Source organism: Amblyomma americanum, chromosome 10 (genome assembly GCF_052857255.1).
Source record: "Amblyomma americanum isolate KBUSLIRL-KWMA chromosome 10, ASM5285725v1, whole genome shotgun sequence".
Classification (NCBI taxonomy): Eukaryota; Metazoa; Arthropoda; class Arachnida; order Ixodida; family Ixodidae; genus Amblyomma; species Amblyomma americanum.
This window is the reverse complement of record NC_135506.1, coordinates 54,128,271-54,144,631: the sequence shown is the minus strand read 5'-3', so window position 1 is coordinate 54,144,631 and position 16,361 is coordinate 54,128,271. Positions and strand designations below refer to the sequence as shown.

General features: G+C 47.7%; 1 protein-coding gene and 1 pseudogene across 2 annotated transcripts; one reads left to right on the top strand and one right to left on the bottom strand.

The window, feature by feature from the left end:
• The first annotated feature begins 157 nt into the window (after nt 1-157).
• Nucleotides 158-5,762, top strand: LOC144106930 (uncharacterized). Its single transcript, XM_077639892.1, has one exon. The coding sequence runs from the start codon at nt 158-160 to the stop codon at nt 1,451-1,453; it is 1,296 nt and encodes a 431-aa protein (XP_077496018.1). The 3' UTR covers nt 1,454-5,762.
• Nucleotides 5,763-13,271: 7,509 nt separating this feature from the next.
• LOC144106928 (lysine-specific histone demethylase 1A pseudogene) lies at nt 13,272-16,089 on the bottom strand (annotated as a pseudogene). The gene has a single exon (XR_013309163.1). The product of XR_013309163.1 is annotated as a lysine-specific histone demethylase 1A pseudogene (transcript).
• Nucleotides 16,090-16,361: the final 272 nt, after the last annotated feature.

Sequence of the window (16,361 nt, the reverse complement as noted above, 5' to 3'; positions counted from 1 at the left end):
TCGAGAAGAGGAGGTTTAGGTCGTCGTCTGTTGCGTTGTCTTCGGGTTGTCGACCGTACGGGGAAGAAAAGCGAAGAAAACCAGCGAGGTATTGTCCCGTCGCAAGTGCGGGCCCCTCTTCCGATCGCCGACGCCGCTGCCACGCTACCGTGCGACGATGCCGGCGGTGGTCGAGCGTCCCAAGATGAGCATGGCCATGTGGGCCGCTCTCAAGAACCACATCATGCGCCAGCGCGAGAAGAAGAAGCAAGAGCAAGAGGCCGACGCCGCCACGGAGCGGGTGCGACGCGAGCAAGAGCTCAAGCGGCGTCAGGACGCGATGACGCTCGAGGAGATCCGCGACCAGGTACAGCAGTCTGAGAAGAAGCTGGTCACACTCAAAGAGGAGAAGCACCAGCTCTTCATGCAGCTCAAAAAGGTGCTCCATGAAGACGACACCCGGAAACGAGCGCTCGTCAAGGAGGCTAACGAGATGGCAGCGCTTAACCACTCTTACCTTCAGCAGCAGCACCACAACGCGATGCAGCAGCACGCTGCGGCGGCGGCAGCCGCTGCTGCCGCCGCGGCAGCGCCCCAGCACCTTTACATCCAGGAGATGAACAGGGCGCACTCCATGTATAAGCTGGCCCAGCCGATCCCGCAGAACCCGAGCGTACTGCACCGGGCGCCGCTCAAGAGGCAGCTGACTCCGTCTCCGCCGCCGCCGTCTTCGCAGGCGGCGTCCTCGACCTCGCAGCAGCCGACGCCGCCGCAGTCGGGCTTCTCGCCCCAGCAGCCGTACGCGTACAAGGCGCAGATCCCCGGCTCGGCGTACGGGGCCCCCAAGCTGATCCCGGCGTACGCGCCGGGCCATGGCCCCATCTACTACGCGCACGTGCCGGGCCAGGGCTCGGTGCCCGCGATGGCGCCCGCCGCCCCCGTTCCGTATCCAGCCTATCCGACGCCGCAGTTCCCGCACCACCACGAGTCTGCGGCCGCAGCGGCAGCCGCCGCGGCGGCCGCGGTCGCCAAACAGCAGCAGATCGTGGCCACGCACAACTTCCACCTGGCTCACCAACAGCAGCAGGCTGCCGCCGCGCAGCAGCAACAGCAGCAACAGGCCGCCGCAGCCGCCGCCGCCGCTCAGCAGCAACAGCATCAGCAGCAGGCCGCGGCTGCGGCCGCCGCCGCCGGCTACCCCGGCGGGCCCGTGGTGCCGCAGCCGCTGGAACACGGTCTGCAGAAGCCGCGCTTCCACCACGACGAGAAGTTCTACGTGTCGCAGTCGTCGATGCTTCCGATGCGAACTCTGGCCTCGCCGGCGGCCCAGTCGGCCGCTGCGCTTGCGCTGGCGAGCCCGCAGCCCAAGCCGTCGTCTTACCTGACGGCGGCGCAGCAGCACCAGATCGCGGCGGCCGCCGCGGCAGCGCAGCGCCATCCGGGCTACCCGGGCCAGCCGACGCGCTTCTACTGAACGTGCATGTGTGTCGGTTGCTGAGAATGGCCTGCCGACGAGCGGGCGAAGGTGTCGGCCACGGGTGCTGCACGCATGGGGGTACCACGCCACACAAGCCGAGTGGCTGCTTTGAAGCAGGTTGTGTTGCGATTGTCGCCGACCTCTGTCTGCCTAGGATACGGTGTTGCCATACTTGATGACGCACAAAGCCACTGGTCACTAAGTTACGCACATTATCTAAGATGAAGTACAGTCACCCTGATATGTCCTTGCGATTTCTCTATTTCAATGGGAAAGGGTTACAGGCTGTCTAATGTAAACTAATGTCAGCTGGTCTCCGCAGAATGTCTTACCTTGTTGCTCCATCTGCATGAAGCGTGTTCAGCTTCATTGATCCAACTGTGCGGAGCACTGCATAGTAGGTCAGTTCAGTAAGTCGATGCTACAGAAAATGCATACAGTTTTGCTCTGTGTCTGCAGTTTCAACTTCTTCAGGCACCCTTTCCAATTGGCTGCAGCAGCAGGCTTCATTTGCTGCTTTGTTTGCCATCTATGACATTCTATAGTCAGAAATACGGGGGACAACATGAGCAGAAACCACCAGCACTTGCGGTGTGTTTGTTCTCTCTCTGTATCAGGCCTCATATTTTGTGCCGGTGATGTAGAACATCATGGATGACTAAATAACCCGCTCCCCGTAACCTAGCAAATTTCTGCTTGCCGTACCTCCTTGGGCTACCCGAGTGAGAAAAATTATGACTCAGGTTTCAGCCGCAGTTTTCCATGGGGTGGTGGACATTGGTTATTGGAGTCAGCGGTGAAGACTTTGGTGATGGCTTGGTTTGCAGGATGAAGCTTATTTATGCCATAGACTGTCTCTGCAGAAGACCTTGAAGAAGCAGTCCGTATTGGGTACGTCAGACCATCCAAGTGGTGTTCACTGCTTTTCAAACCAGCAGAGTGCAGAAGTGCAGCTAACCGTTGTAGGCCTTGTTGACTTTTAACCTGCAAAATGCAAACATCCTCTTCAGTGTGTGGTTTCATGTCCACACCTTGCCTTTGAGGGCCTAATCATTGCGGTCGTTATTAGTGCCCGGTTAGAAAAATGTTGTGTTGGAGTATTCTTTTCACTGATAATAAGCAGTTGCATTGTTTGTTAATGATTCCTTCATCCATCGTGCTGAGGGTCTGTGGACTATAGCTGTAACAAAAATAGCTGATCTGTATGGTCAGTTGAATAGAGGAGGGCAGTTGCTTGCATAAAGTACTTTTGGCAGCTGCTTTTACTTCAGCTGCTCTGACCGTGACTTTGAACGGTGCGAGAAAGTGAGGCTCGGGTGTGGTGCGCGTGAAGTGACTGTGATGGCTGTGAGGTTTGGAGGAGTCTTAGTGACGAGAGGGCGATAGCCATGGAGTGCTTTGTGGTTGTCAAAGGGTAGCAGTGCGTGTTTCTGTTGCACTTTAGCCGCTCTGCACTTTTTGGAATAGCAGAGTGACTGCATATGAATCTCAACTTCTGACTGTGAAGATGTACACGATTTCAAAGGAAGAGGTGGAGACGACAGTGTTTGGCACTGGTGGTTGATGTTAATAGTGTTCGACCTGCAGGGGATGTCATTACCACGTTTGGCGTCATTTAGGGGACTCCGGTTTTGGGCTATGCTTGTTGTAGTAAATCGTCTGCTGGCGTTCACATACAGCACCTGCTTACGCTTGGTAACAATCTCTTCCGCGAGGTAGTGGTTACTCGTGCCTAGTTCTTAGAACAAAATTTATTCAGTGAAGTTGCTTCTTTGAAACAAATTTATTGAAAATGATTCAGGTTGTCTTAACCCATATATGCTTAGTGCCCTACATGTAGGACACTGCTTTTTTGCTCAGCACCTCTATAAGTTTATTGTGCAAAAGCTCGTTCCCGCTAGCATAGGTTTAAGAGGATCCAACCTTTCTCTGTGCAAGCGTTGTGTTGTGTGTGTTCAGTTTTGTGCGTTGTGAAAAAGCCGCCAGTCTTCTCTGGAAGCGGGCAGATTCAACCTCATCGACCACATTTTGATTCGGCTAAACAAATAGGATTTGCGCGATTGGAAGAGTGATTTTAAAGTCAAAATTAAATCTTTGATGCTTTGCTAATGTAACAGGTTACGTATTTGCCTACAGTCGGTTACAACTCAAGAGCGATGCGGCAGATGCCCTCAAAGGAAGCCCTCCAGCAAATGGCATCGACCGATTTTCGTGATGCCGCTTTTATCCAATTAAGCCGTGGTTATTCTGCATTCATCTGCCACCTCCTGCGATTTCACTCTAGGAGGTCCAAAGGAATTGGTCAAAGGGAAGAGGGGTAGAATCGGTCAGGCGGGGAGAATTGGTTGATGTCATTGGCTGGATGGCCTCCTTTGAGGGGCATTTGCCGCTTTGTTCTTGAGTTGTATCCAAATATAATATCCTACATTGCACGACTGTTCAAAAGGCGTTATTGAAAAAATTGTTTCCATGAATAAAAGGATGATTCTGAAGTGAAGTAAACACTTTGTATCAAAAAGTATATTAATTTCTTCAAATTCCTGAAGTTTCGGCATATACGGACTAACGGGCAGCATGTTTGTTATTCTGTACATTGTGGTGAACTGACTCTCCTCTGTATGGGGCTTCAGTTTAATACTGGAAAAGGAGAACAAATGTATTTTTATTATGCTGTTGCTTTTATTTAAATGCAATGCACACTCGAGAGGAAAGAAAAACAAACGTGGTAAAGATAACCGTGGAGTTGAAAACTAGAAGTTAACTAGTACTTTCCTCTACTTTGTTGTTGTTGTTAGTCATAGCAAAGTGTTTTCGTGTGTTTATTGCTCTCCATTTTTACCTTGCTTTGTTGACGCACAAATTGCAAGCTGTATTGACTCTGATGTGGGAAGTAGCAGTTATCGTTTTGTATAGCTTGAATAACAAGTCCTTGCGGACGGGCATTCAAATTTCCTTAATATTTTTGGCAAGTTGCTTATCGGGATGGCAGTCGTCTTGCACTGCATCTTGTTTCATATGGGTGTAGCATGTGCTATGTGCTCAAGCTGAGTACAGCTCATTCAACCGAACGCTGCTTGTTTTCTGGTTTTTTCTCTTGTTAGTGTTACCTTTTGTTACCAAATTGATGTAAGTGTACCATGGCAAGTGGAGTGCATACTTAGAGGCTCATAAGTTGAAAGCTGGAAGCGCACAGCTGCTTTTGCACTTTGAGAAAGGTATTAAACTGTCACAAGTACCTTGGAGCAAAAATTATTTATAGTTTCACCGAACAAGCTCGTCCATGGCTGTTTTTTTTATTATTGTGTGTTATTGAGCAGTGCTCCTTAATTTGTGATGCCATAGCACAGTACTGTCTCTTTGCAGTAGCACACCTTCTCGTTTTCTTTGTGCAGTGTGGAAGAAAATTTCCTACCTTTTTTTTCCGCACTTTTTTTTATACGCAGAGGCTGTTCTTCCTGCTTCACGCATTCCTTTGTGGAATTTGTCACCAGCAGAGATGCTTACAGTCTCACTCTTTCCAGCATCTGAACAGGGGTGCGAAACTGATGCAAAGTGTTGCAGAGCGCTGTTCATGCATTATCAGTGACTTTAGTACAGGACGCAGTTGTAATGGAACTTTCATTCCAGCCAATGCATGTCAGGTAGTAGTGTGGTTCACACATGGTTCATGCCTAAGCGGTGGCGTTTCTATTGTGGTGAAGGGTTGTATTTATTGTTACATCACCAGCAGTAATCTTAAAGTGGTGCTAATATACGTTGTGGCAGGCAAGTCGCAGTGCCTTGCATCGTAGTGTGGGCTGTCGGCAAGTGATACGTAGAATGTGCGCTTTGTACATTACTGAGTTCTGCATGGTTTTTAACCAAGCTTTCTGTGTGTGAAATTTGCGCGCTGCTGAAGCCATGCCTTTGGTGCCTGACAGTTCTTAGTGATGCATAGGTCACTGACCAGGAAGCTAAGCTCTCGACTCTGAAGTGAGCAAAGTTTCATTCTCCTGCAGTACGACTGATTGGCCTGACCAAAAACTGAGTGAAGGGCCATTGCCGCCTGGTTCACTTTTGTGGCTAGGCAAACCCTCTCAAACACTTTTTAGAAATGAATTTCGTACTTAAACTTGGGTAAACTTGTGTTCTTTAATACCTCCTGCCAAACTTGTTACTGGCTATTCTGACTAATGATAAGCACTGAGTTTGTAGTTTGTACTGTATGGTTGGCTTGGGAATAACGTCGTGTTTGCTATGAAAGCGCCAACTACAACACTGTAACCTGTAGACATGTGTGGATGTAAAAGTGTGTGACCTTCAGTACACAGTTCAGCTCTTGTTCTCATTTCTGCTTGTGAGCTCAACTTGGTGATTTGTAGAAATGCTTCAGGCTTACTTATTTGTCTCATTATTTTTCCTTTAACCCAAGCCAGAACAGTCGCACCAAATTGCCACAACTCTAAGCTGGGCATTTTAGCTTTACATTACGTTTTCAATAGTTCTTTACAATTGTCTTGCCTAACATCATCACTCAGTGACTGCTGTTGGTGCATTGCAATCGCACAACATATTCATAGACTCTACAGAGAGACTAGTACATGGATCATTTATTCTGAAAGTTTGTGTGTGCTTGAAAGGGGGCATAGCGTGTAGTGAATGCATTTGTGTTACAATTCTCAGAAATGCTGTCAAAAGTTGCACATTTATATAAGGTTTGTGCTGGTGTCAGTGCCAACAGGGGGCTTATTGTGCACTGTGGATACATTGACATTTGTATCCGAAATTTCGCCTCCCTTGGCACTGTTGTAACACTTGATCAGAGATGTGGCCATTCTGCATTCATATGTGTTTCAAAATTCATCACAAAAACTTGTTGCATGTGCTTCGCACAATGAGCATTGTAATGTGGAGTAATATATCATCGGCACACAAGTCGGACTCCTTTTCACACTTGTTTGTTCATACACTAAACCTAGCAAAAGATGCCTGGCATGAGTGACAGTTCATAGGTTCTTGTTACAAGGGGGAGACTGCCAGTAAGGAAATGTGTTTTGTACGCTGCCAGTAGTATTTTGTTAATCTTAAAGCCATGCACACACTGGACATGTTCAGAAGTCTGTCAATATTCTTTAGCCGTGAAGCAAACCACCATATGATATAGCACAGCTTTTACTGGGGCTATAACATATAGATCTTAAGCCTCTTGTTTGCAGCTCTAAGGGACACTAACGTATTTTCATTATGGCTTAAGAGAACTTATTGGGCTAGTTGGTAGTGTATCATTGTAATTTAAAGGCTCCAAAAACCACGCGCACACACACACACGCGCGAGATAGAAGAGAACGGGACAGAGTGCACTAAATTGCCGCCACGGAACACGAACTCCAAGACACTGGAATGGGACAGAGCGCAGGTACTCTGTCCCGTTCTCTTCTCTTCTGTGTGTGTGTGTGTGTGTGTGTGTACGCACGCATGCGTGTGTGTGTGGTTTTTGGAGCCTTTAAATTACAGTGATATTTTCATTATGCGAGACATTGAGACCATTTGGCCTTCCTCCACAGCTCTCATTTCTTTAAGGAGTGCTAAAATGGAAAAATCCAGATGCCATGCGTGCTTGCATGAACCACTTGTGCAGTGTAATAACAAATCGCATGTATTTGCATCATGTTCCTTTCATTGACCCTAGCCAAACAGGCACTTTGTTTCAAATTAAAAGCCGCCAGTAGCTCGGCACTGAGGGCTTCTGTTTTAATACCACGGGTGACATCGCCAGTGTATTTGAGCAAGCGAAACACTAATAACATCACTGAAAATGCGTTTTTCTTGAAAAACTGCCTGTAACATGTAGGGCATTGTGGACTAGGGACTCCAAACTCTACTTTTAGGGAGCACATAGATCATTCATGAGATTATCTTTAATGCCCATTTAGAACAAGATTCTTCAGACTTGTTTTGGTTATTGCAGGCTCTGCTGTGCTTTTTCTTTTTTTACTAGGCAAATTGCTGTCCTTTTTTTTTCTTCTGTCTGCTTCAGAGGCTCCCCAGCAAAATCGATTTTGGATGGTTAGTGGACTATTTTTAGATGTTTATAAAGCTGTCCTGCTTTAATTCTGCATACTGCCTATACATGCAGGGCCACGAAGAGTGGGCTAGGCCCGTAGACTGCTTGTAGATGGTTTTTAACCATTTCTGTTTACAAGCTGTAGGCACAGGAGGCCCAGTGCTGTGAAGCTAGTGAACAACATTGCGGGACACTGCGAGCCAAATGTTTTTCGTAAAACTGCTTGCACTTGTGTAGTATTTACCTCATTGTCTAGATGTGATCAATGCTGCAATCCAAATGTTTGCTAGTTGGTTGGTGCAAAAACAGATGAAAGCATGTGCATTAGCATTGTTGATGTGCGTGCAAAGCTGTTGCTCATTGTCCTCATGCTTTCTGGCATCATAGGTCCCGTGGATTATTGTTTTTTCTCTTTTTTTTCACGCTGTTGATTATCCACTAATGAATGTGTGTCTGTGTTCATAGATTCAGTGTGGTGTTGCCCGTCTTACGAAAGTTAATGATAGGTGGTCTATTATCTGTGTTGGCTTCGAGAGCTTGCCGTGCTTTCACGTAGAACCCTTCTTCCAGAATACTGCTGAAGCTCCTCCTTGCTACAATTTTGGTTTTTGTTTTTACAACTGTCAAAACGTCACAACTACAGTGCTGTGTGATACCAGAAGCACTACAGCAGCATTGTTCAGCTGAACTTCAGCTTGCTGTTGTTTTTGAAAACCTTTCACATTCACAGGTTTTCTTTAGGCCGACTTCCCCCCTAAGGAAGTGTTTATTGCGGGCTTGTCAGTTTGCACGCTACTCGAGAGCAGTGCAGTGGCAAAGCAATTTGTTTCATTTGTGGAAAGATGTTGTGTCAGATTTACATTCAAGACTGCTTGCGAGTAGACTTTGTGAATGATAACAGCATTTTTTCTAACGTGCAGTGAAAAGTGAAAAGCATGGTGTGAAATTTGCGTAACCCATAAAATGCAGTCAACTAATAACTGACTATGTGTCGCCTTTGCCGGACAATCATGCCCTTCTGATGAAACTATAAAACAGGCGGTGTATGTTTTTTTGTTCTTTTAATGTACAATTGCGTAAAAATGAATTTCATTTTTCAAATTTTTCTTTTAAGTTTGAGGAGCCTTGTGAATGTGAGAGGTTTAAACGCTGCTTTCCTTTGAAAGCAAGAAACAACTTTAAGGCCATGTCTTAAGAAAGTAAGCAGCTGTGCTGCTCAGTATCTGTCCTCTCCCAGTTGGCAATGTGATGAGCCTAGCAGGGATGCGTGCTGCCTTGTAGAGGATGGTTTAAAAACATCCTATTTTTGATAGCTGGGAGTCTCTATACTAGTTGCATTGCACAACTGCTTAATCCTGAAAGGACTACTGATCAGATGGCACAAATGACAAAATGGGGACCATTTGACCAGTGAAAGTATATGGTAAGAATTTGTCTTGCAGTGTTTTGCACAGGGCGCATTGCTCGCACTGTTGCAGAATAAATGCAGGGCATTTATCTGCCACGGTGGCTTAGTGGCTGCGGCATTTGGCTCCTAAGCCCAACGTTGCAAGCTTGATACTAGCTACAGCAACCACATTTTGTTTGAGAAGAAATGCAAAACTGCCCATGAACAAACATTTCTATGTACATAAGAAAACTGCCGGTTGTTTCAACTTAATTTAGAGACCCCTTAGGCCATAACTGTGCTTTGACTCGTTAAAATTAATTCAGCGTCACCATTCATAATGAACCATTATGCCGGTTTAATATTATCTTTGCTGTGTTTAACGAGAAAGCAGGAGTGCATGGAACCAATCACCAAATTGCATAGCAAAAGAAATTTATTTCACTTTAGCGTGTTTGTGTCTGATTTCTTAAGAAAGACTGTCGGATTTTCTAGCCTAGTTTTTTACATTATAGACTATTATGTCGCTGCTGTTGCAGCTTTTATGTCTCGGGGAAAACTTTCAGGGTCATGTTAACAGCACTGGGTACTTAAACAAAAAGGGCATAGCATCCTCCATACCATTGAATGTTTTAAACACTGTGGCTAAATGTTTGCATCAAGGCTAGGCAGAGTCATTTTGTTGTCACATACTCCATGTGGTTGCATGCATGTGTTATTCGGGCAACAAGAAACATGTCTGGAAAGCTTTCGTCTAGCGCACACATTTTGGCGCTCCATGACAGATTTTTCATTGTGAAACCACTACACACGTATTACTATGACTCTGCAATTCAGCAATAGTACCTTATCTTCCTGGTCATAGGCAAAAAGTCAGAAATAAGATGGATTGAGCTAGATTTTCATGGTTAACAGTATGACAATGCCTGCTATATATGAACACTGCATGGTCCCCTCACAGTCTGCAGTGTCCGAGTGCCGTTCTAATATTGAGAACGACAGAGTGAATCACTCAACGCAACCAGCCTGCAAGTTTTGTAGGTTGTTGGCCATCTGTTCAGTGTTCCTTTCATATTGGGAAGAAAGCACTGGGTGTCCACAAGTTGACAAATACTAATTCTGCAAGTAGTTTGTGACACCCTGTACAGTCCGACATGATATAACGGTTATCGCTGTCCTTCCAGCCGAACAGGACCAGTGAATTTTTCCTGTCGTGATGGTTACTTGTTCTCCAATAAATATGATGGTCCGAGATAGAGGGACCATGTGGCTAGCTGAGCTCGTGTGTTTCATCTAGCCATCTTGCGAAACTAAGCTGCATTATAGAGTAGAGAGTAGGTGAAGCCTGAAGAGATCACCTTCGAATCGCGTCGGACTGTACACTTGTTGTCGGTTTGCTCGAGAGTTTATATATGTTTACAGCAGAAGCCTTCAAACGCAGATTGCTGCATAGCAGATATGCACAGTATTGCTAAGGTGATAAAAGGAACGACTTAACAAATCAAAATGCTGCTTCCCTGTCATTCCCCTCTCCGTCGTCAAAGCTGAGGAGCTCAATCTTTTGAGACATTTGTCTGTGATTGCGCCTCTGCGTCTTTGGTTGTGCATTCCCCTCAACATTTCGCCATTTATTTGCGGGCTTCCCTGTTGAGTTTTTGTGCAAGACTGTATTTTTCCTGGATGCTCGAAGAGCTGTCATCGCGTTTGGCCTGTCTTTTTATTTTTGTACAAATAAATACGTCACCCTGTCATATGTGTCTGTGTTTTGAGAGAAGCAGTTGCACACACACTTTCACAGGTAGTGGTGGCATACCTCGCTGCGAGATAAATGTTCCGTGGGAAGTTCCCAATCAGTCGCACAAGCAATAGGACTGCTTTGGATGGATGTTCCACTTCCGTTACCATTTTATGGCGGCTGGTCCTTTCAGCTGAAGAGGCTGTAGAGTAGCTGCTATCTTGTTTGACAGAACACTCTACTACGTATGTCTTTGTCACGGCTGCTTATCTGTCGCAGCAAAGCCCCAGCTGATAAGCACGGGCCTAGGTATACAAATGTTGCAGCAGCTGTCATGGATCGAACATCCCTGTTAACCTTGTCGTAATTATCTCTTGTCATTATGTCACAAAATTCAATGTAGCCTGCTGAGAGACTTGCTGCTAAGTCTGCTAAGTACGAAGCCAACCAGAAACAAATCTTCCACTGTTTGCCTTGTATTTCGGCTTGTATTGGCGATTTTATAGCATAGTCAAAAGTTAGTGCTTTTTATTCTGCTGGTACAAGCCAGTTCATTAAAAAAGGGGCCAGTAATCATGGCAGAAATGTGTTTGCTAATGTGTTCCACATGCACACGGCCTAGAAATCCATGGTACTGAAGTTGCAGTTAACATTTGCCTTCAGCCACAAAGCTGCATCGGGTTCAAAGTCATGCTATAGCCTTGGGCACACTGTATTGACAAAGTGACCTTGAGCCAGGGTTGGAATTACGGGCAACTCTTTTGGGGGTGATCAGAGTGGACAGCCCTATTTGTGCAGTGGAATTCTTGAACTCTTTTCATTGAAAGAATATAGCGGCTCACACTGTCCCATGGAAAACTGCTTGCGGTTATCTCCTACCCAACGCCCCTCCCACTTTCAATCTGTACTTGCCTTGAGTAAATCAGCCTTGCTTATTTGTGCGATTTGCTTAATATTTTGCACCTACCCTGGGCATAGTCCATTTAAAGGACAAGTGAAGAGGTTTTAGAACTCAACGAGTGTAAAGCGGTCGAATATGTGAAATGTGCTGGTAAAGCAAGCGAAGTATTTTTGTACTAGCATTTAAAATGGAGGTGTAACCACCGAACAAAGCCACGTCGTCTCTTAGGCTTCTCTGCAGTGCACAGCAACGGACAGATGCAACAATGATGACGTCACGTATGGTGGCCCTACATTTCCAGAAAAGAAACGGTTGTTTCAAGAAAGAAAACCAACACCACCGAAAGTAGAGCCCACAAAGAATTGTTCGGCTGCATCGGACGACACACGGCAGCATGTGGGCGAAGGCAGCGGTCATCTGAAATTTCGGCAACACTGACATCATCACAACATTCTCTGCATTTCTCCAGCGCAGTGAGAAGCCTGAGCATCATCGCGGTTTTAATCGGCGATTATGTCACCACTTTAAATACTGGCACAAAACGACTTGGCATGCTTTACTTAGAGCTTTATACATTCGAATTTTTGTATAACCTCGAATTCTCAAAAAATCATTTCACCTTCCCTTTAACTGTGCCCCAAGAAAATTTCCCCACACCCCCAAGTTTTGGGTGCAGTGCTTCTGCTGTGTGTACCTTAATTTGCTAAAACAAGGCGTATCTACTTGAACTGGATGTGCGTTGCTAAGTAGGTGAGACTTGAACCACAAGTACACTGCAAGCGTGCAGCTGAGCTGACTCGCAGCTCCACCACTGATGTGACTTACTGCCTGCAACACATGCGGCTAGTCGGCCCTCTGACCCATTTTGTTCTATTTTTGGAACGAAGAAGTAAGCTGAAATTTGCCGCTACGTTTATTTGATTCACACTATCTTCCCACTGTCATGAATTTTTATGTCAGAAAGATGGAAAAGAAAATCATTCCAGTGCAGGGTGGCAGTGTTTGTTGATGTCTCTTGCAATAGCTGAAAAAAATAATAATAAAGGGTAATAGGCACAGGGCCTAAGAAAAATTAAACATAATTAAATAAAAACTAGAAAAACTTCACATAATACATAAAATCATTTTGGTAGGTGAGCTAGTCAGATGTTTGCTGCACCTGTCGACATGTTTTGCTTGCAGCTCAGATCATTGAGCTGCTTGGTATTGTGCTGCCATCTATTTAACTCGGCAGAGTTGCAATTTGACAAAAACATTTCTCTCCTTTTAGTTTATTGTCCAACGCCAAAGAACAAAATAGCTGCCCATCTCTGTTCAACCACATGCACGATTGACGGGACAAAGCAGGTTTTCAAGCCGTGTTCCACAGAACTGTTTGGCTACTTGAGAAGTTTTAGAGTGTTCCTCGACTTCCCACACCCACACATGCCTCAACTCTCGTCTTTCCTTTACCCATTCCAATTGTGGGCAGATCACACAGTATTTGCTAATAGCCAGGCTTTTTCATGATACAGACAGTCACTATCATTAAATTCATCCATTTCTTAATGGAGCTGTGTGCCTACATGCTGTTTTTTGCGTGCATATTAGGCAGGAAGGGCTGAAAGACCAGTGCGGTTCCCCAGGGCTAGAACGACTGTGTACTACTTGTATAAACGCAGTTCAAGTGTCGCTCCTATCCAACAGTCAGCCCTGCACTTAGTGCTTGGCTGCAGCTAGTAGCAGTAGCTGCTAAAATAAAACCCAACCTCAATTACAAAGTTTATTGTCCCTTATATCATGAAAAAGTAAGTGTACCACGATGCCTGAAATTGTCGATGAGTGAGAGATTAAGTATGACTGTTTCAACCACAGCCTGGTGCATACGGGCACCCGAGAAATTGGTCAGCAATGCGTCCTGCCTCCCTAAGGCCACTGAGCAGAGCACCATGGACGGTCGCCGGATAGTTCCGGATGGTGTGCTCCCCTGCAAAGAACAGGCGTGGAAGAGTTGGCGCAACATGGTTCGAAGTGGGCGTCACAGGAGCCGCCAAGATGTCGTAGTCGTTGCCCGAAGAGCCAGTGGCCACAAATGAGTAGGACCCCCTGGACCATGGGTCAGCACGCCACCTAGTCACCACGGTCTCCTTGGGTTGAGACACAGCACTGTTGCCAAAGATCCCCTTCAGGACTGCAATGCAGCGGCCAATGATGACATCATCGCTGACATTTTCCATGATGGTAGCTGCCTCACCTGCGACCAGTGCCAGAAGCACAGGTGCCTTGTAGAGATTCCAGAAGAGAAACAGCTCTCCACGGCTACCCGTAGTGCTGCCGACATGGCCAAACAGGTTTGAATTTGGGTCCCAGAATATGCGGTCGAAGCAGAGCACCACCTTGTTCAGGTTGCCAAACCCCAAACGTGAGATTGCAGCAGCCTTCCATTCTGGCAAAGGTGGAACAAACTGCACAGTGTTCAGGAGGTTCGGGTTGTTGACTATGGACTGCTTGAGAACTCCGAGAGGAAGCGTGCAGAGGACTGCATCTGCCTTGAACGTGGCCATGCCAGCATTGGTTCGCGTGTTGGTCGTTGTCACCTCGACACCCGTGCTTGAGAGGTAGACTTGTTTGACCGCGGTGTTGAGACGTATGTCCAGGCCATCTGCCAAAGCCACAGGGACGCAGGAGTAGCCATTTCGGACAGTAAGGTGGCTGCCTGTAAACTCAAAATCATCATCCTGGTCCCAGTGCTTGAGGGAGAGGTTGTTGAGTGGTGTGGCATTTGCAAACTCCAGATTTGCGAAGTGCCAATCCAAGACCTGACGGTCACGAGATGACAAGTAGACGTCACTAGGCGGCGATGCCTCAAGCTCCTCCAACTTGTCTTCAATCTCTCTCTGATGTTCAAGCAGCTGGTCCCACTCACGACACACCAAGGTGAGATCGTGTATGCGGCTCCGATGGACAAACTCTTGTGTGACGTCACGCTGCTTGAGCTCGGTCGACTCCTTGTGGATCCGATTGAGCTCCTCAATGCGTTCACGTATTTCAATGAGCTTAGTATGGTTTTCCTTGAGTCTCTCTTGGAGTTCCAAAATGGCTTTCCAATGCTGAATCTGTTTTTCCTTTACACTCTTCTCCTGCAGCTTGATGACCCACTCCAGGGCCTGTCCAAGGGAAACAGGCTTGTTCTGGACGTAGTTGAAATCAAGGTGGTGGGATAAATAGGACGTGGCTTCCAGAAGCCGGTTGAACTCGCGCTCCACCATTTCGTCCTTGTCCTTGGGGACTGTGCTGCCGTTGGACTCGTACAGTGGGCACTTCTGCTTGATCTTGTGCAATTCCATCTTTACTTGTTTACTCAGTATCGTGATGGGGTTGCCCCCCAGGCCGGTGACGACCATGGCTCCCAGGTCGGCGACGTAGCCGCCCTTGCGGAAAGTGGCAATGCGCCCGCCGACGCGGTCTCGCGCTTCGAGAACGAGCACCTCCATGCCGAACTGCTGCAGCTGCTGCGCCGCGGCCAGACCCGAGATGCCAGCGCCAATGATGATCACCTTGCCGTGCTTCTTGACCGGCGGCTGCCTGAGCCGCTCGTAGACACCGAAGTTGATGAGCCCTTGGCGCTCGAGGTAGGAGAAGATTCGGTGCACCAGCGGCCCGTCGCTGTTGTACGGGGGCTCCATCTGGGGCAGCGCGTTCTCGAACACCAGCTGCTGCTTGGGGTTCTCGAGCCACAACTGCAGCAGCCGGTTCCGGATGTGCAGAAAGATCTTCTGCGTCTGCAACGCGCTCTGCACGATGTCCGGGAAGCAGGCCGCCTCTTGTGCCGTTATCTTGTCGAAGGGCAGCCGGCTTTGAAAGGCGGCTCCCTCGAGCCCGCTCAGGTCGTCCTGGTCGCTTTCGACCTCCTCCACTTCGTTCTCAGCTCCTCCCGCACGCATGGCAGGCTCGTCGGCGTCGGGGACGTCCGGGGTGCCGTCAGCCCTGTCGCCGTCGGGTCTCGCGTCGACCCTGCGTCGTTTCTTGCGAGGCTTCCGGCGGGCCTGATCCTCGGCGCTGCCGCTGGCACCGAGGGTTCTGGACCCGGCACCGCTGGCGTCGCTGGCTCCGGCAGCTGCGGTCGCGGCTGCAGCAGCCGCGTCGTGAACCAACGCCGCGTTCGAGCGACGCTCCTCGCCTGCCCTGTTCCAGGAAGGGTTCATGACGCGCTGCGGAGTCGCCGCTCTCGAAAAGTAGCTGCCAATGTTTTCTTGTTCTTTTTTTCGCCCGCGTTCACTAGCACTCACTCGCCCACTGGGTTAACGAAAGCGTGCGTCTGTGCCGATCAGATCACGTCGTTCACGGCAGTCTTGGTGGGCACGCGCAACGATCGCACTGCCGCCCGCAAAAGCCACCGGCACCACTTTCTCCGCGCACTGTTGCACAGACTTTAACGATGCTGCGCTTTCTCACTTTCTTTTTTCCAGGAACAAGGACTGACAAAAGGCGCGAACTTTTCGTAGCCGTTTTTGTGTTTTGCTTACCCTTGCTGATCATCCGCACGGAGCGAGCGAACAACGGACGCGGCGAATAGATGGACGGACACCAAGAGAGTATTCTTTGAAACGGGGCGGTGGTGCACGCCATCGTGCCCGGTAATTTTTTTCTTGCTTTTTTATGAGCTCTTTACAAGCCATCAACAACAACCCCTTAGAGTACCATGCTTCTGCTCAACAAAAGTATTGCTGCAGAATAAGATTATTACGTTTTTTATAAAAAAAAAAAACGTAAACTCGTCTGCGTCCGGTCTGCGTTGACGTGTAGGAAAGCTCTATCACAATGCGCATCAACAATGGCGACATCTACAAGGAAGTTCAA

What these genes read in the sequence shown, in the direction of transcription:
- LOC144106930 (XM_077639892.1), top strand. Translation starts at nt 158, where the DNA reads ATGCCGGCGGTGGTCGAGCGTCCCAAGATGAGCATGGCCATGTGGGCC.